Source organism: Petromyzon marinus, chromosome 2 (assembly GCF_048934315.1).
Source record: "Petromyzon marinus isolate PM22_M1 ecotype Great Lakes invasive population chromosome 2, UKy_Petmar_22M1.pri1.0, whole genome shotgun sequence".
Classification (NCBI taxonomy): domain Eukaryota; kingdom Metazoa; phylum Chordata; class Hyperoartia; order Petromyzontiformes; family Petromyzontidae; genus Petromyzon; species Petromyzon marinus.
In genome coordinates this window covers 15,662,250-15,683,360 of record NC_133668.1, presented here as the reverse complement: position 1 = coordinate 15,683,360, position 21,111 = coordinate 15,662,250, and the positions used below count along the sequence as shown (strand labels likewise).

At 45.2% G+C, this 21,111-nt stretch overlaps 1 protein-coding gene across 4 annotated transcripts in view; it reads right to left on the bottom strand.

The window, feature by feature from the left end:
- The window catches only part of LOC116946166 (RNA-binding motif, single-stranded-interacting protein 1-like), a 311,540-nt gene extending 290,714 nt beyond the window's left edge, over positions 1–20,826 (bottom strand). For 3 of the 4 annotated variants that reach the window (XM_032961097.2, XM_032961107.2, XM_032961116.2), the window contains exon 1: positions 20,587–20,826. In XM_032961097.2, the coding sequence (XP_032816988.2) occupies positions 20,587–20,826 (240 nt within the window). Of the gene's footprint in view, positions 1–20,252; positions 20,319–20,586 lie in introns of those variants that run through there. The other variant, XM_076070624.1, reaches the window with a different exon arrangement.
- Between the last annotated feature and the right edge of the window lie 285 nt (positions 20,827–21,111).

Sequence of the window (21,111 nt, the reverse complement as noted above, 5' to 3'; positions counted from 1 at the left end):
GAGCGCCCTCTAAACGCGTCACCTTGCCCCGCATTATGCGGAAATCAAAAGACACTTCATCTCACGTGATACATTGAGATAAATACTAACGCTAACGGGCCAATATTATGTAGATACAGATATTTTGAAAAGTGCTAAAATATTGACATTTGTCGATTGTTTTGTTTTCTTGTTTGTACGTATGAATAAATGAACGTTACAACATTGATAAACAGCAGCTCCTTAGCGCAATGGGAATAAAAGCATCCGCTTCAAACTCAGCGGTTAATGAAGCATGTGTAAGAGCATATACTCAGCACTCCCGAGCATACTTCCGTTGTCATAACAACCGCCATTCGCCACGATGTGGCGGTGACATCACCGCTTGTGCCAGGCTATGTGCACTTTAATGCCACGTGAGTTGTCGGACGCCCGCTGGCAAGAAGTCAGAACCAGGTGCCATGGGTTTACTAATTGAGATGACTGGTTGATGCACCACCTGTGCCCCCTACTGTGCCAACTTGCTGTATTTTAGCCGCCCGGCGCTCCGCTCGTTGTTGTGAGCGTCACTCCTCCGCCCTCCGTTGTTGTTGGAGGGCGATTGCCTCCAACTGCGCAGTAGCAGCGTCCTTCACGAACCTCCTCCACAGAGGCCGATCTTGACACCGCTGGTACCAGTCATTGGCAAGTCCACTCAGTTCCAAATCCTCAGACCACATAATTCCACCTCTTCTCTCGCTTGTGCAGCGCCCCTTTATCCCCCTCTATGAATTCAAAATATTTCCTGTTTAGGCTATACAACTCAGAATTCCATTGAGGTCAATTAGATTGACCTGCGATTAGTACCTTCGATTAGCACGGTTGGCTACGTATGGTGCAAAAGAAGTTCAACATACATATGAAATGAGCTGTATGGAGGGAGAAGGGTCCCCATCATGGGAATGTGGAATTGCCACTGCTAGCACAGGACCAACTGGAATAATGAGCATTGCTCTAGTGGTCTGTTGAGCATGAAGACACTGATTTTCTGGCTTTGACAAAGATTATAGGAATACAAAATAGGGTTTTCGCTGAAAATTGCACCACTGGGCAACATTGGCAAAGGGCTTACAAACAAAGTCAAATTAATAATATAGTTTTAAAAATAAAATGTACTGTTGTAACACTAATATATTGTATACATATTCCCAATGCAGTAGAAATGCAAGTACTGCACAGTGCGTTTATCAAGTGCTCCTTTTAAGTCTCAACTTTGTTCACTCAAGTCCCAAGTGGCATCAGTGAAATGACAGTGGTCATCAAGCCTTCAGATCCCACCATTTTGTATGGCTGTTTAACTCGTTCTCCTTCTTGTAAACCCCGTCCTCTGTCGACATGTAATCTCTTCGAGCACACAACCAGTGGCGTGGCTATCCAGGGTGCAGGCAATGCACCTGTACTGGGGCCCAGGTATCGGACTATGAAGAAGGGGGAAAATGTGAACAGGGAAGCCCCCTTTTATGCCTTGCATCATGGCCCATACCAATCACACTATGCCACTGCACGCAGCTTCTATAAATGATAGGATGCTTGCCTTCACAGTGACGCGACTCCTTGGTACAAATGGAAGGAGAACAATGGATATAACGTTCAGGGAAATGGTTTATTCATTATTGTTAAGTCAAAGTGGATCCTTGCTCAAATTAGCATGGGGGTGGTGCTAATATATCAGTGGCTATCATCAATTGCTGAAAATTCCAAATGCTTATGGCAGTCGCCAGTTTATCCCTAGGAAGAAAAACGAATGCCTTCCCATAAAGTGGTACTCATCTAATTAGCCTCAGAGAGATGATAGGATAAGTCGCCCTCGACCAGGACTCAAAGTGTGTAAAAGGGGACTCTTCCACAGTGCCACATGGTCAGATAATTATCATAATACACATTTACATTTTCTAAAGTAAAATTTAGATTAATAGTAGTTGTTTTCATCTCATAACATTATTGGCACATTTGTTTTTACTTCAGACGTAAAAAAATACCTGCCATAACTTTGTTGGGACACTTTAGAACTAATTGTACTTTGAGCAAGTGACACAATTAACACCTAGGTGGTTTGTTTATAAATTCCTGTTTAGGATCCCGCAACGTTAAATTAAATGTGACAGCATGCCTACAATTAATATAACGAATAACCTTATGGAATTGGTCTTTGCATACGACGTAATTGTCAGCAGCCAACGTTGGTCTTTATTTTGGACTAAATGTATGATCGAGATACATTTGTTTGTTATTGGTTTCTGGCGGTGATTACATGCCCATGCAAACTACGAAGTTATTCAAATGAAATATTTATTGAGTGGAAGCTGTTACTGGGTAGCTGCCAGTGGGGTACACAGAACACACACTGTGCTTAAACACAGCGCAATAGTTGATTGCACAATGAGGCTTGCACACTCAAACAGCCATGGCAATTACATTTCTATAATGCACTTTAGTTTACGAATATCTAAATTGGAAATTATGAATACTCTCTGCACAATGCAGAAGTATTATTTTTTATTGCGGGTTCAGCAATAGACATCATTAAATATTTATAGCGTTCTAAAATTACTTATGTAACCTCTGAACAATCGTTATTTGGTAAAGCATACTGATTAACCTCCAGGAGCAAATAATTAGTAGGAAAATTTATCAATCAATAATGATAATTTATGATTAATATACATTCCAAAACACATTATAACACTATGAAAATATATCTTGACTTAAAGCTTTCGTGACTGCAGGAATTAATATTCTTTGGGTCTTTCGGTGAAGTCACGTAGATAGGTTGAAAGAAAATAACGAAAAACTCCGACATTTTGATCACAACACAAGCGATCATCATCAGGAGGAGAAAAGAGGGGGAAATCTGCTGAGGCAGACTGTTTTAAAGGTTTCAAATGGGTGTAGCCCAAGGGTCATAAACGAAGTAGGCGGGGCAAGTTATGTTAATGTGAGAAATTAGCATGTTAATGTGAGTTCGGACAGCGCCCTCCACGACGAGGGTGCAGAGGTGGCTATGTTAATGTGAGAAATTAGCATGTTAATGTGAGATCGGAGACGACGGTGCGGAGGTGGCTATATTAATGTGAGAAATTAGCATGTTAATGTAAGATCAGAGAGCAGCCTCCACGACGAGGGTGTGGAGGTGGCTATGTTAATGTGAGAAATTAGCATGTTAATGTGAGATCGGAGATCGGCGTCCCAGACAATGGCACGGAAACATCACAGCCAGTTATGATTTAAACTGGTTAATAACGTCCTTCCATATTCTCGGTTCTTTCGGTGAAGTCACGTAGATAGAAAACTAAAAACTCTAAGTTAAAAGTGCTTTGAGCTTTCTCAACTAAAAAAGAGAGATGACATAGTCATCCTCTCAGCCGACAAGGGCAATGCCACTGTCATGATGGACACAACCACATACAATAACAAAATTCAGCACCTACTTAATGATGGCAGCTATACCAAAATCAATAGAGATCCTACCATGCAAACAAGCGGCTCTCTCTACAACCCTCTGCTGCTAGACCATCCAGATTTTATGGCTTACCAAAAATCCGTAAAGAAGATACACCACTCCATCCTATCGTCTCCACCATTGACTCACCCACCTACAAACTGGCCCAATTTCTGTCTGAGACCTTACATCCATTCACTGGTAAGACCACCTCAGCTGTACTTAACTCAGCTCACTTGGTATCTCTAATTAAGGACATCTCACTATCTCCAGGTGATTTGCTTGTCAGTTTCGATGTAGTATATTTGTTTACCAAAGTTCCTGTGCCTGACACCATTGCAATCATTGAAGATTTGGTCCAACAAGGACTGAATGCTGATGTACCAGCCCTGGTTAGACACTGCCTCACCAACACATACTTCACCTGGAATGGAACATTCTACAAACAAGTTGAAGGTACCCCAATAGGTTTTCCCTTATCTCCAGTTGTAGCCAATGTTTTTATGGAAAAATAATTGAGACAGATACCATCCAGGCATCGACCCTACTTCCTTCCTTGTGGAAGAGATATGTAGATGACACGTTCGTCATCTGGCCGCATGGCCTACCAAGCGCTGGGCCAATTCTTCAACCACATCAATTCCATACACCCAGCCATCAAATTCACCATGGAGGTGGAAAAGGATGAGAAGTTACCATTATTGGATGTTTTAATTGAAAAGAAACCAGATGACACTGTTTACAAGAAAGCCACCCATACGGATGCCTACCTAAAACCTGTATCCCACCATCATCCAGCCCAGAAAAATTTCCTTATCAAAACTCTACACCATAGAGCTCATTGTATTTCTGACCATCATCACCTAGCCAATGAACTGGAGCACGTACACCAAGCCCTCAAGATGAATGGATATTCGGATTACACAATTCGTAGAGCTATCACCCCAACCTGTTGGAAAATAACCATATGAGGACCCAATCAAAACCATCACCTTGCCATACATAGCAGGGGTTACCAAAAAGATTTCCTAAATCATGACCAAACACAAAATGCAGGCTCGATTCAACACAGCACTTAAAATTCGTGATCTGATCCCATCTGTGAAGGATGTGATCCCTGACATGCAATACCCCAGTGTTTACAAACTAAGCTGTGTCTGCGGCAGTAGTTACATTGGGGAAACTAAGCGACATGTCTCGAACCGTGTTCATGAACATAAGGCAGATCTGAAACACGGTAGGACCAATACCTCGGCCGTGGCTGATCATTGTTTTAACGCTGTGGGCACACACGAAATAGATGTGGCGGTGGCACCGGGTTTTATTACATTGACATGCTAATCTTACATTAACAGGCTAAATGTCTCATTAACACAGCCACCGTTGCGGTGGTTTTCTTACATTGACATGCTAATCTCTCACAATACAATGGCCACCTCCACAACTTCGGTGGCATCCGATTTTATTACACTGACATGCTAATCTTACATTTATAGTGGAGTAACACGCGCATACAGGGGAAAATGGTAATGACGCGCGAGTGATGGACAGAGGGGTCATGTCGGGCCGGCCAGGTACGGCGGCGGGGAATGGTGAGGTAATGATGGGCCAATTAAGCTGGGGAGCGATGGACGGCTGTGATTGGCTGGGGTTGTCAAGGGCAAGGTGGCGCCAGAATGTCTGGGAATAGAGGAGGCAGGCAACAGGTGCAGGAGGACGCGGGGCGTCGGGGGCACGTGGCTAATTAATTGGTGAGTAATGAGACCGGGGATATAAGGGGGAGACGGGAAGACAGAGGGGAGTTGTGATTAGGGCTGGAACGACGCAGGTGGGAGAGAACGGGGAGAAGACATAGGAGGCGGAGCAGCTAGCAGTGGAAAGAGAGACAAGCAGAGACAAGCAGAGACGAGCAGAGACAAGCAGAGAGCGACAGAGATACAGAGAGAGAGAGAGTACAGAGAGAAGTGGAGACACAGAGAGAGACAGGGAGAGATAGACGGAGCAAGACAGAGAGAGACAAGGACGGCGAGTGAGACAGAGAGAGACAGAGGGAGATAAGCGGGGTGAGACGGAGAGAGACAGAGAGACGGAGAGAGAGTGCAGAGGGAAGCAGAGACAGAGAGAGACAGGGGGAGATAGACGGAGTGAGACGGAGAGAGACAGAGACAGCGAGTGATGGAGAGAGAGACAGCAAGTGACGGAGAGAGAGACAGCGAGAGACGGAGAGAGACAGAGACAGCGAGTGACGGAGAGAGAGACAGAGACAGCGAGTGAGACAGAGAGAGACAGGGAGGGATAACCAGAGTGAGACATAGAGAGGCGGAGAGAGACGGAGACAGCGAGAGACGGAGAGAGACAGAGACAGCGAGTGACGGAGAGAGAGACAGAGACAGCGAGTGACGGAGAGAGAGAGACAGCGAGAGAGGGAAAGGGACGGAGACAGTGAGAGATGGTGAGAGACAGAGACAGCGAGTGAAGGAGAGAGAGACAGCGAGAGACGGAGAGAGGGACAGAGACAGCGAGTGACGGAGAGAGACAGGGAGAGATAACCAGAGTGAGACGGAGAGGGACGGAGACAGTGAGAGACGGAGAGAGACAGAGACAGCGAGTGACGGAGAGAGAGAGACAGCGAGAGACGGAGAGAGGGACAGAGACAGCGAGTGACGGAGGGAGACAGAGAAAGACAGGGGAGGAAGCGGAGCGAGCGAGACGGGCAGAGCGCGGCGAGCGAGCCGTGGCAATCAGAGGAGCTGTGGAGTTATCGACGGATTGCGGAGAGTTGTAAATAAAGTGGTGTCGGAGAAAAGAACAAAGTTGTCCGAGTGAAGTCTACCACTACACATTAACAGATTGACATGCTAATCTCTCACAATAGAATTGCCACCTCCACAACTTCGTAGTCGTGAAGATACATCAGCTCTCCGATCTTACATTTACACGCAAATTCCATCTCTAGCCCCGCCCACTTACCCTTGGGCTACACCCACCTCACACCTATATAACATGTTTTTTCCTGCCTCAGCAGCTCTCCCGCTATACTTTTTTCACCTCATGACGATTGCTTGTGTTGCAATCGAAACGTCGTGATAATTTTATTTTAATTTTTCTATCTACATGGATTCAGCAAAATACCCAAAGAATATGAATTACTGCAGTCACGAAAGCTCTATGTTAAGAGTTAATAGTTAGTTAGAAATGCAGTGTTATAATGCGATGACTGTTTATCAAGTGATTCTGAATGTATTTTAGGATGTAGATACAACAGCAAAAGCTCATGATGGATGTCTCGTCAAGGGTATGTTGTGCAAAAACATTCATAGCAGACAAGAGCAATTCATGGAACGAGTCTTGGTGGCAACCTGGCACTCCTCTTTGATTTATTATGAGTGTTCCTTTCAAGGACTCGTACACTTACAAACGTTGTTACAATTCTACACGCTTCCTGTTTCTCTTTCAAACAAAAGCGACTTGGACCAGTCGTAGATCTCAAGGATGGACACTTAATTATAAGAAGGTATGCTTGGGTGAAGCTAACTTGTAAGAAAATAAATGATATGAGATAAACAAATTATATTTGTCAGTAATTGAATTTAGACAAATTACGTGAATATTTGGATGAAGCTAAATATATATTACTTACCTAAGATATTATGAAGTTATCATTGGATTGTTTAACAAATAACATTTAAACCAAATAATGCATGAGTATAATACGTCAATTACAATCAATGGCTATAAGAATAGAGTTATGAGACACGCTATGATACGAGTCTGCTCAGAGATTCGTGTCATTGCACATCTAGCTACTCTTTAGCTTGCTCAAAGAATTTGTCTGGTCAGCTGGTTAACCTGTTTGTCCATTATTTTGTGATGCTGGATAACTTCATTAATGCCACCTCCTGTTTTTAATATCGAGGAGGATTATTTTCTAACAGTGCATCTCGTACATACCACAGCATAATGTCCGATTACCACAGCATGCCTCCTGCAAGGGCAGCTGTGTATGGCCATTGTTGCTCGTTAGTAAACACACGACTGACTTGCACTCAATAATTCCAGTCTAAAATGTCGTGGAAATTTTCGACCTCAAAATACCATGATTGCAGCCAAGAAACCAAGAGTGACATCGGGATACGCCTGATGGCAAGAGTGACGAGAATCTGCCGTCCATTAGATCAGGTTGGGAACAAGGTCTTTTGTGGATTGGCCCTCCCAGTTTTACCATTCAAGATTCCAGCCCCCGCCTGTACCCTGGCAAGGAATATGACAGATGGTGACAGCCTCTCACCATGTAACTTGAATTTACAGCGGTTCCTTGGAAGAGGAATGAATCATTGGCGTGTGCCATTACACCATTTTCATCGCATAGCACAACGTGTCAAGCTAGAGAACACAGTACGAATGTGGTGAAGGGACGGTGTGAGGCTTTCACACCTTCAAAAACAATTGAAACTGTAGATTAGGGGTAGCATGTCTGCTGGAATGCTAGACAGCACTGGCGGCACACGACATCGGCAAGTGTCACCTCCGGCACCTGTGTTAACGAGGGCCAATAAATGGAGGCCCCTACAGGTGCGTTCCTTCCAGACCACTGACCCTGACCAGCGAGCAGGCGGCTCCCAGTGTGACCGAACACGCTCGCCCACGGCGTGAAGCACCCTTGAAGCTCGAGTGCCTCGTCTCTTTGATTGCGCTCGAGTGGTAGGAGCAGCTGAAGGCTTTTGGTAAAATCAATAGCCATGATGGTGGCACTTGGGCCAAGGGGGGACCGCATAAAGACTTAAATCACCACCATGTCGAGTGACACCTCAAACAAGCAGAAGATACACGTACTGCGTATATGTTTAGCGGGTCTGCCGCTCTCATGTTGTAGGGCCGACATTTCGTTCCACGTGTTGGGAAAGCTCCCAGTGCTTGGAAGAAGACAACATGGGTATAATTCGAGATCTAGAATATATGTACCAACGGCAAAAAGGGTGGGGGGGAAAGAAGAGCCCTGTGGAGAAAGCAGCCGCAGTAATGTATCACTCCTGAGTGCATCTCCTTTTAGGCAATGTTTAAGCCTGCAACGTGTCGCCGACTGCAGACCGCTGGCCGTGGATGACAGTGGCGACGCACGAAACCTTAGCCAAGGCCAGCACTGTCAAGGCCACGAGTCCATCCGTGCGGCGCTCGCACTGTGCGGCTGGTGCTACACTTGCAGTGGTCCGCCCCGAGAAGAGATTCGAGGCACGCACTGTACCCCAATGTGCAAAATTAAACTTCGATTCCCAGCCGCTCCCTCCTCGGCACCGCACAGCGTGAGCAGGGCAGAGGCTAGGAAATCCCTGACAGCAGGTTAACGAGATTGACAGTGGGGGTTTTTTTTTGTCGTTGCTTTCCGCGCAGCCTGTGGCAAAGTCTAACTTCATCGCCTGGAACAAATGAACGATAAAAGTAGGGCACGTAACTTCAAGCGCATGGAAAAACGAACACTTTTTCGGTGTGCTCTGATCATGAGCATCCAGCAGTGGATTTACAAGGGGCTGTATGTTATTAATATTAACATCTGAAAGGGCATCCTTCAAAATGATAAATGCACTGGCATTCCTCTGTGCATTTATTTCTACAAAACGCTGAATAGTGGCACGGAGAGAGATGGCAAGATAGTGACATAAGACCAATGTTGTATTTGGAAAATAATGATGTACGTGCCAAAAGAGTAGCATTAACATTATGATGCGTTTGCCAATGAAAGCAATTAAAACCCTGGCGCAATAACATCACCAACGGGACCTCCGTCAATGTAATGATGTTTTTTTTTAATCTATGGAGAAAAATTACAAGACAATTACATTTTTGCTATAAATAAACCCAATTATCATTAGCCCGTAAATGATGTTCAACGACTGCTTACAGACACGGGGAGACCCACGTAAAGTTGCGTTTACAAAGTCACGGGCGTAACCTCTCGTCCCTCTATCCGTGGTCGGTAATTAACTTGGACAGCCAAGTCGACTGCTGACTTCCCATCCACGTCCACAGGCAATGGGCTAAAGAGGACGAGGCCCCGCCCGCTGAGCGTGGAGCGAGAGTCGGATAAGAGACCGCCAAGGACGTACAAGAGAGGACGAGCGAACGCACTCCGCGCTCCAAAACGGTGCCTCTCCTTTCACCGCGCGGAATGGTGCACGGTGTGGGAGTGTCGACCAGACATCCTCAAGGCTTCGCAGAGCGATGCCGGGGCCGCAGCTCAGAGAGAGAGAAAGAGAAAGCCATGATTCATGAGAGCTGCGTCATTGATTCGCCTTCACGTGGAGAGCTTTTGAAAGTGGTCGCCACGCCTCGGGCCATACATCTACCCGCGCGCAGGGCAAAGCCAAAAGATAATGTGCAAACTGCATTTATTCATTCGCATCAAAAAGCAACATTGATTTCAGTTGAGCCGTTTCGTGAGCAAACTCCAGGTTTGTCCGCGTCGGGCGCGGAAAGGGATCATTTTTTCCAGGAATAATTGATGCCGCATTTATATTCCAGATGCATTTAGTGCCTATAAAATTACCATCCGAGATTCCTTCAAATACAAATCGGTCACGGTGCATCGATTTTATATGAAATCGAACCCCTGCTGTATTAGAGTTGAATACGCAAGCTTTTGCGCTTGAAAACGGAGGGGGTAGCCGTGGTATGCAACGTTTAACTAAAGTCGCATTACATCAATAAACGTTATTATGTGCATCTTACACAATTTTTCTTGCGCTTTCACACGTTTGCTAACTTTACTTACGCACTCACGTATTTGAGCGCACCTGTATAAGCGTAAAAAAGAAAATCACAAAACATTTCCAGATAATGAATGAATCATTGATATGGAACCGCAGGAAAATAGGAGCATGTGCGTCATGATACTCAGTCTTAACGGGGCAAATAAAGGAGTATTACAGAACTGCTTCGCTCAACAGTGGGGCAGCATTCCAGGTGTGTGCAGAGTCAGCCATAAGAAGGCCTGCAGAATTGATCGCTGGTAACCAAATAGTCAAAATGAAGTTGCATTCACCAAGGTTAGGGATGTTCTCTCTAGTGATTTTTCACATGTGAAAGCAAAGAAAAATCCCACCACCCACTCCCGCCATACCTGGTCGACCCCTAAAATGCTCGTTAGTTTCTCCCCACCCCTCTTGCCCCCCGCCAGAGGACCCCCCCCCGCTCAGGGTAGGCACCGAGTATCCCTTCACCGCACCGTGACTTGTACGAGCGCCGAAAAGTTAAACTGGACTATTCAATCTTGACTTAAAGCTTTTGTGACTGCAGGAATTCATATTCTTTGGGTCTTTCGGTAAAGTCACGTAGATATTTTCTTTGGACCTATCTACGTGACTTTACCGAAAGACCCAAAGAATAGACTATTCAACTATATATTTTTTTTGTTACCAGGTAAGGCTTACTATGCTATGTATCTCTTTTTTCAGAAGCGACCTAGCCATAAATGATAGCTCAACGAAGTGGCTCATCATGTGGACATTTCTAGAAGCCAAATACTCTAAGCGCATACAGTACTTCTAAATGTGGAAAGGTGGAAACCGGAGGATCTGGAGAAGAATCCACGCCACCGTGGGGAGAGAGACACCGTGAACTCCAAATATACGGGCATCAGGGTTGGGATCGAACCCACAACCTACTGCATACCAGGCAAGGGAGTTAACATCTCGCCACCGTTCCCCTCCCCCTCGCGGTTTTTTCTTTCCCCCTCCACAGAAACCAACGGCGCATTGTACGGGCTTGTGCGCTTACCTCAATAACAAACGTTTTGAAAAAGAGATCTCACACTTACAAGGGGACAGAAATCAAAAGTTGCCAGTGTCTCTCTTCTAAAATAAACATCTGACACCGAGAGCCAATTGTATAAATTCCAATGGCAGCGACCAGCCTCTCTACATGATTACTCCGGTGAACTTCCTACAAAGTGTTACTCTTAACACCAACTACGAAGTTATGAAAGGCTAAGTCGACCAGCCCTCAAATAACAGAAAGTTAACAAATCTAATTATGGCGCCGCCTGGATGGATAAAATGCTTAAGACACTTACACTGTAAATCCGTGCATGTATACTGGCTAACCAGTTGTACTACAAAGAGTCGGCCCCTAATAACATGGCAGACTGAAAGTCCTACAACGCATATGTAATCTGCACAATCCACCAAACCCACCTTGAAAGTGCTGCCCTGCCGGAGTGCATCAGCACCACCAACCACGCCCATCACAACATCGGAAGTGAATCGCCGTAGTATACACCGTCTCGATACTTGCCAAAAAATGTGACCGCGCAAGCGATTATTACAATTGTCCCTGGCAGTGCGACAGCACCATGTGACAGTGTTGGATTGCACAGCATTGTACGATCGTCTGTATCTCCCACATTGACAAAAACAACGCAGAGAATAAAAACGACCCAGCTAATTCAACACATAGACAAGCACTTAAGATAGTTTTTTTTGTAAATATATAATTGATTCACGTTTGATGCATCCTGGAGGGAACCATGAACATACTTTAATGCACACAGGGGCCCTTCATTCGGATACCGTGAAACAAAAATTAGGCTCTGGTGGCCACTGTGCGGCACTCTGTGAGCCAGATGTCTTACAAAGTACCTTGTCCTGTGATTATAAAAATAAACACTCTCCCAAACCAACAAAAACTTAATTACAGTGAAAATAACTCTTCTTCAGAGGCAACTAAGTCAACGTGTCTGTGTGCTCAAATGAGCACACTGAGGTTCCTCGTAGCCCTCAAACAACTCGTTGAACTTCCACACCCCCATGGTGGGGATACTCATTTAACTGACTACTAAATATTGATACTGGGCAGTGATTGTGATTGGAGTAGCTTTCATCACATCACCACCCGGGCCAGATAAGGCATCACAGCTTAAAACTTTGGATCGGACGGACCATAAAGTTAACAAATTCGGCTTGTGTCCACATTTCCCAGTGCTGACCCCTGTGTTAGATTAAAACAAAAATAGTACAGGGCAGACATAAACCCCCGTCACGCATGCCTCACCAGCATGGGCCCAGGGAAGAACATCGTGGTGCTTAATATTACACGTGCACATCTGGCATTTGGGTTGATTTATTTATGGAGAGCACTTGAGTTTTGGCATAATCACCCTCATGAGCGCATCGGGGCGTATTGTCCAACATTTATTGGCGCATTTTGTATTTTCTAAATTCACTTTGAAGTAATGTGCTACGCATTTCATTAAAGCTACTATGAATTTCTTTCAACTTCATTTTGTCTTTTCTCTCTTTGGCTTATGTGCCATCAGAAAGCGAGGTGGGGCTTTTTCGTAATTGGAGTCAATGGAATACTTCACCTCTTGATTGAGAGGAGGCCTCGACTCAAGCGTCAAAATAACTTCTTCCAGTAACTAATTTCCATAAATATATATTTTTTATAAGGGCCAAATGTTGAACATAACTGTTAAGCAACATTTTCACATTTTATTCAACATCCACAAGCATGTGTTCATCGCAGCCTATAGATTTTCTACAACAACATATACGGGAGGGCACAGTTTTGAACAAAAACATTTCGACTGATATTTCACGTCTCATGACCATTTCATCGGCCACAACTCCCACACAGAATCAGACACACGATGATTCCCCCTTTCTATTCCGCCGATACTAATTTTACAATCTCGGAGCAAAAATAGTTTCCTGCAGCTGGGTAACCTAGAAATACAAACTGGAGGAAAGAGGATATTTTTTGTGCTGCCAACTGTGACCAGGTTCAGACCACAAAACTAGCCGCATGTGAGCTGTCCGTCAAATCTTTGATAGTCCTGGATTCCGAGAAAATGTTTATCGCACGTGATGACCCAGTGCCCTGTTGTGGGTAGCAGCTTATTGCACCCACCACTGAGGATGTGATTTTTTTTATAATAAACACCGACAGCTGTAACCAAATTTATTATGAATGATAATGACTTGTTAAGTGACTGCTGGATGAAGGCCTCCTCATGCTCTGTCCGTCATGGGGGTTGGTCTGTGTGGACTGCAGAGGGGGAATTGGAGCTCAGGACCGCTTTAGATAACACTCAACACTGATGTTAGCCATTGCCAAAAGTCAAACTCAGGTCCCTGTGTTCGTTGTGCAATGCGCTAGCCACCACTGCTCTACCAAATATGAATATGAATCATTTATAGCCCGTTGTCAAATGGATGAAGGCCTCCCTACCTCATGTTAGTCACAATGGGTTGTTTGGCAATACTTGAGCACGCTGGTCAGTACGGGTTGGTGAAGGTGGGGGAGCTCAGGACCACGCTTGCCACTGATGTTAGCCATGGGTAATGCATAAGCAAATACGCTGAATGAATGTTTTGTATTTTATGAAGCGTGCACACATACGGAGATAAGAGGGCAGCAAGTGCAATGCACTCTCCTCTGCACATTCTGTAATACGAGTGCGTTTCTGCATGTGTGCCTAATGGAATTAGTCACAGACCTACAGTTCAATGGGGCTCTATAGAGAGCAACAGAAGCAGTGCCGGTGAAGGGTATTGCAGTGTCCTTTGTACAGATCGACACGCTTGTTATTTCTCTCGACACTAACATTAATCAGCCAATACAATCGGCCAATCGTGACAAATTAGGGTACAACCAAATCAAATTTGCGTGATTCTGGTCACGTCTGTGCTTGGATGAGATGCAATTTTAGTTTCCACACCAAAGGATTTTGGAAGTCAGCAATCAGTGGACAGAAGCGAATGCCGGACACATCGTGACGTGTACCATTGTCACACTGACAATAAACGTCTGCGTTAAAAAACACAGATTCTTACAGAATGTACGTAAATACACTGTACATCATCATCATCATCCGCTGCTGAATTAAGGCTTCCCCTAGCCGTCGCTCACAATCTATGCAACCACCGACCTGGCACCTGCTCGCGAGCTGATATCAATGTTCTACATCCTCAGTGGACATCCTCTTGGACATTCAATGGCTGCCATTCCATCACTGTTTTTGACCCTTGGCTTCAAGTTTACATATGCATATACTTTGTTACATTTTTAAAGTTGTACAGCATTCTGTTTGTTACCTTTGTGATGAATTAAAAAGCAGTACATATAATTAAAACATGTCATTCTAAAACTGGAATGTGTAGGTGCATCGTCAGTTTTCTTTTTTTTTACATTTGAAATGGAACATTACAAAGGAAACAATCCACAGAAGAGAGTAATATGTTATGCTGAAATACTGCTTCCGCCAGAGTGAAATGTGCGACTGCATCCGTGCTTCGAGTGGCAAAACGTCAAACACTTTGGACGCTTTAAAAATATATTAGTGTAAATATACAGGCGGCATGTGTTTAGAGTTCATGTGAACATTTTATGCATGTATTTATATACATTGTGTCTCAAGTATACACCTTTATAATCCTACATATACATAAGCCTGCAGAGAGCCAAAACTAGGCATGGGGGAAAACATTTTCCTGGGCTCTTGTCCAACATTCAGGACACAATTTACAACTAAAACACCACAACCCGAGGAGCTCAAGTAGAACGTTTGGAACAATCAGCTTCCTTGACAGCTTCACTGCAACGCCCTTCCAATGACCATTATCACCATCATTTATTACTTATATAGTGCCTTACACCTGAGTGCCAAAATCTCCAGGCGCTACCATATATGCACCGAGGGTTTAATTTCTTCTGGATTTTTTTAAAGGGCCCCCAAAACCACCAAACCCTTCTCCCAGCGGTCGGGAGAAGGGGAAATATCTTCCAGAGCTCAGCTCTAGACAGCTCCGGCTGAAATCAAGGCTTGTTTCTATTCAAATGCATTGCTCAACGTTGCGATGCTGTGCATATATCTGTTTTTAAAATTAAGTTAATTAAATAAAGCATGTATCAAACATAGTATATGCTAAAATTAAATGATGCAAAATTTTCAAATATGTATGAATAACTACGAAGAACTGACACTTAAAAGTTGTCTATGTCCTGTTTAGCATAACGCACTGAACATGGATTGGTTTCTGAAGCCTTGCGATTGTTTAAAAACAACTCTTCTCATTGGTCCAACCAAACTCTCGATGAACGCTCTCTTACACCAAATTTACACTGTAAAAGGGGTATGGTATGGCTAGTTTTCAACTATTTGCCATGCTGAGCCAAAACCAAACTTTGCCACGCAGACCTCAAGAAATATCTGAATCTGGTTCGGGGCCAAACAGGACCAGGGGCAGAGTGGGTGACGCATTCATTGATTCTATGGCCTTAAGTGCAGCGAATCAGATGGAGCGAATCGAGCATTACTTATTCAATATTTTAAACTTTGAACAGCAACTTACATTGCCATAATCATCCAGCAACGAAGTGCTTGAAGAAACCTTTTTAAAATATACTCTTTGGTTCTTTCGTTAAAGTCACGTAGGTAGAAAAATAAAATAACATATATCACGACGTTTCGATCGCAACACAAGCGGTCGTCCTCAGGCGGAAAAACAATCCAGCAGTGGAACTGCTGAACCAAGAAGAACACAGCGAGAGAGCTGCTACAACAACACAAGGTTATATATGTGGCGATGGGCAAACAGGCGGGGTCTGAGCTGGAACGGAATTCCACCCCCGCACGCAAGCACGTCAGTTGTGTTAATGGGGGAGATTAGGGAGAGAGATTAGCATGAAATGAGCTTCCATCGCCACATAAGAGTATCGTCCCCGCATATGCGCACAGCAGCAGTGTTAATGGGGCGATTAGCACTATGTTGATGGGAGAGATTAGGCAGAGAGATTAGGGTGATTAGCAAGTTAATGTCATGTCTATGTGTAACACAAGCTGCGGCGCTGCCAACTGAGCTGTGAGAGGCAAGCGCAAGGGAACCACCGCAACGGTGGTCGCGCCAGTGAGACACACAGCCCATCACACAGCCAGAACCATCGATACATCGAGGCTAAGGGAGCAGAGGTGGCCATGTTAGTGAGACCCCAGCCCGTTAATGCAGAGGCACCCAACAGGGCAATGCAACTCAGAGAGTCGGAGATAACAGCCAAACGGCAGGAAGGATGGAAGCACCACAGCAAGTTACGACTTTGCTTGGTTAATAACGTCCTTCCAATGATTGCTCAGCTGATACCCATCTTCTCGGTTGAAATTGTCTCAGTATTTATATATCTGGATGGCTTCATGAACAAATCTTTTATGGTAGCCCGAAGGTTTGCAGAGTACCTTGGTCTCGGAAAAAACAATATCATGCGAGCTCACTGTGTTATAACAATGGTCAGTTACTGCAGAGGTATTGGTTCTGCCATGTTTCAGATCTGCCTTGTGTTCGCGAACACGGTCCGAGACATGTAGTTTCATTTCCCCAATGTAACTGCTGCCGCAGACACAACTTAGTTTGTAGACACCAGGGTATTGCATGTCAGGAATGACATCCTTCACAGATGGGATCAAATGACGGATTTTGTGTACTGTATTGAATCGGACCTGGATCTTGTGTTTAAGATTTTGGAAATCTTTTTGATAACGCCTGCTACCGCAGACGCAACTACCTCAGAACTTAAGTGGAACTCAACCAGATTTCCATCACAGGACAGAGGAAGACTCCAACACTTCAGGCAAAGCACAGCACATGCTGCTGCGGTAACATTGTTCTGAGACTCTCCACATTGTAACCACATAATGGCACAATGTTAAGGTGCCGTACTGGTGGGCCGCCTTTTCATGGATTTTATTTTTATTAGATAAACTGTTAGCTGGCAGGACTTTTTTCCTCTCATTTCCACTGCTGTTACAAATGTGTCACGTTTTTACCACCGTGTTGTGCCTTATTAGCTCACCACAATGATGCGGTAACGTTGCTCCGTTTCCCTTTGCCTCTCTAGGCCTGCTGTGTTGCGTGTGTTTGCTGAGATGTGCGGCTGTGGTTAATGTTTCTCCCCCCAGGTCTAATTCCTGCCACACGCACCGTCTGCACGCACGGCGAGAATTGCTGTGCTAGCGCTCAGCTAATCATCCCTGAATGCATTCCATGCGTCTGATAACGTCAAGTAGCATAGGCTACCGTGAAATAAATAGTTTCCTTTGTGTGTTAGCTCTGGTTTTAAATAACATAAATTACACTGAATTTTGTCGTCAGGCAGAGTTCTTTTGTGTAAAATTTATTTTCATATTCTAAGATGACTGGTTCGGGGTGAGCATCTACATGTAGATGAGCATCTACATGTAAATGCTCACGTCCTCTGGTCTAACACCGTTTGAGACAAGGCTCAAAAGAAAGCTGTCTCTGCTGTGGACCAATCAGTTTCAAAGACAATGCATTTATTATCAGAGTATGTTTTTTGTTTGCATTTTGTCCACAAGTATTGTTGTGTTTTAACAACTTAACACCTGTTTTGTTGCCGGATAAAAAGGGAAAAACCTATTGTCATATTTTAGTACCGGCAAAGGAGGTCTCATGATAACTGGTTAACGCTGACGTTGCCTGCTTATATCAAACCAATAATGAAATGCAATCCTTTCTGTCAACCGATTCACATACTTTGATCCACTTTTTTTACATTAATTAACCTGATTTTACACTAAATTGTTCAACTATAAACCATGAAGTACTGACCTGAGTTTGCTCGCTCACACCACAGGCTGATGAAAGGGTCTCCACTAGAAGGAGCTCGAGACAGTCCCTCTGGAGGGTAAAGGTCGATACTCTTTCACACTGGCCAGACGTCTTGGAAAAGGTGGGAGGATCCACACTTCACTTCACCACACGTTACCTGCTGAACGACTGATCCGTTGTGTAGACCATTCGTACTGATGTATGGACATAGGCGGGGTGGATTTAAAAAAATAATTAAAATTGATGAGCCATTAATTAACCGATAACAATTATATCATTCACCTTACCTGTATCTTCACTGTGGCAACACAATACGGTAAACTGCTCACGTGTCTCAGCTTTATTGTGAGCCGATATAAACATTATTTATGATTGCCAATTTTTAGAAGTTCGAACTAAATTCTGGAGCTTTATATTCTTCCTCTGTTTCCAGTAGCAAGCAATGTATACCGATATAAGTACCGTATTTATAAATGTAAATATGTAACACGTGCCACTTCATCCAGAGAGCCCTCTACAGCACAGCTATAAGATGTTCTTAGAACAAGACACCGATGGCTTGATGGTATATGGGCTGGAAATTATTTATGAGAAACTGTGTGGATTGTAAACATTTCCCCGTCAGTAAAATGCCTAATTAATTTGTTCACACTTTTAACCATAAATCATCCAACATTTGTTAAAAATGTCTGAACATACTCGATAATATCTTGCACCAGCATGCTTGCGGGCAGAGCGAAACCAAGATACACACCCAAATAAAAACATATATTTGACACCTCCTTTGCCCTGTGCGGGGTAGCCAATCATCAGAAAAAGAAAGTTACCTGCTTTGTGGCTCTGCAATCTATCTGGCGCAAAGCCCCTGGGGCCCCTCTTCCAGCATATGGGTCTCTTAGGTAATAAATGCTTGGCCTAGGAGAGCTGCCATTCTATGTCACACTGCATACATACACACACACACACGAAGAAGTCATGACAAAGTGTCTCGCATCACTTAAGCAGATTGGTGCTCATCTCCCGTGAATGGTCGCAGCCAGTGTTATTGCACGCCACGTTACTATCAGTGTATCGTTCACAAAATTAAATCATAACTCATGTAGTGCTCAATTCTCCAACCCCCTGATATGATGATGATTATTACTGATCATGATAATCATGATTAGGTCAAGGTCACCCTGGTCAGCTGATGAACTCAGATTATAGTGCTTCGGACGCGTGTTGTTTTAAGAACTTACCTATGGGAGACGCGCACAGGATTGGTGTGGGTATATACTGAATACAGTGCGAGTCTATCCCTTTTAATCCTTTAACTAGAAGGTCGTGCGGGTGACTGAGAGGGCGAGTGCCCGCTGCTATGTACACACACACAATACGCGTGCACTAGCCCTATGTGTGTTCATAACCCGTGCTGTATAACATGTGTGTGCAATCTATGAATGTGCTCCCAGCCTCCCATACACCGACTTGTGCATTCGCACTGCGTGTTCGTATTTCATGCAGTAATCACATTTGCGAATTACGAGAAACCCCATCATAACAGAACGCAGTTCTTCAGGAACGGTTCATGTATTTTTTGCATAATGCATGAGGCCGAGTGCTTTTTATTATACACACATGTTTGTGTTGTTTAAACAATGGCATGCAGTGTTGTGTGCCATACAATGCCAATCACGCCGGTGAATTCCTGCGCAAACGAGCCTTTGATGTAATTGCGACTACCCTCCCGTTTACAGCTCTGAGCCAGCGGTGTGAATTCCACATTCATATGGCGGGGGCGAGTCCATTCACAGGGGGGGGGGGGGGAACAGTATTGGCTTACCCACAAAGTGGGAATCATTTCATTGACCCCGGAATAATGATGGGCTGCGATGTTAAGAATACTCCATGTGAAATGTATGCGAGTAAGCAAATGTGTGATACGTTTGTGTACGCATGCAAACGTGTGCGGATGCATAGTATACAATGTATACTGTAACCCATGTGCGCACATGTACTATTGTGTGTATACCGTGTCGGCATGTATCTATGTGCACATGCATGTGTATAACTAACTGTAATAGGGATGGTGCGTGCGCTGTGCATGTACATTCGGTATGTGTAGGCTGTGTGCAGATGTTGTGTTCCTACTGCATAAATTTGGGGAGCGGTGGCGCAATGGTGAGCGCACTGCTGCTACAAACCATGCGCTCCATCCGCACCCACGGCTTTACGACGGTGACATGCTGCCGCGTGATGTCCCGAAGATCTTCATGGGTACCCCCACCAAACCAAACCCCGTTCACCAACCAGCGCCGGACAGCAATGGTGAAGTATGGTCAAGCAACCGCTGTGCCACGGCACGGCGTGACAGAGCTTTAATCCAACAGTGGATAGCAAAGAGATGTACACACACACACACCGCGCGCGCACGCCTGTGTGTATATACGTGCTGCACACGTTCGTTGTGCGTGTATACCGTGGAGATGTGTGTGTGTGCGTGTGCATGTGTACTAAATGCTTGTGTGTCCGCTTCACCCTTCGCTCGTCCTTGTCCCCAGCTCTCCGCCGGCACTCGCCCTCACTCTGCCTGCCGGGGTCCACCGACTCCACCAGCCCCCCAGCGGAGGGATCCCCCAAAGGAGTGGCCCGGATCTGCCCGGGGTCGACCCCGTTCCTCTCTGCCACCGCCCCCCGCTCATTGCTGCCCGTGGCCCCCTGCCGCCGCTGCTGCTGCTGCTGCCGCTGCTGCTGCTGCTGCTCCGCTCCGTCTCTCATCCCGCTGGACCGGCCAGCCGGCTTCCTCGTCCCTTGCCGAATTGACGAGGAAAGGAGGTGACGAGAACGAGGCACGAGATGGGGGATGAAGAGTCAGTCTCTCTCTCCCTCCCTGTGTGTGTGTGTGTGCCGAAGCCTCCTGCACTTTCCGCTTCACAGTCGCGTTATCCCCGGCGCCGAGCCCCCCCCCCTTCGGCGATGAGGCCCGGGGTCCCCCGCTAGGTGGCTCTGCTTAAGGCCAATGGGGCTGCAGATAAGCAGTGGGGGGGGGGGGGGGGGGGGGGG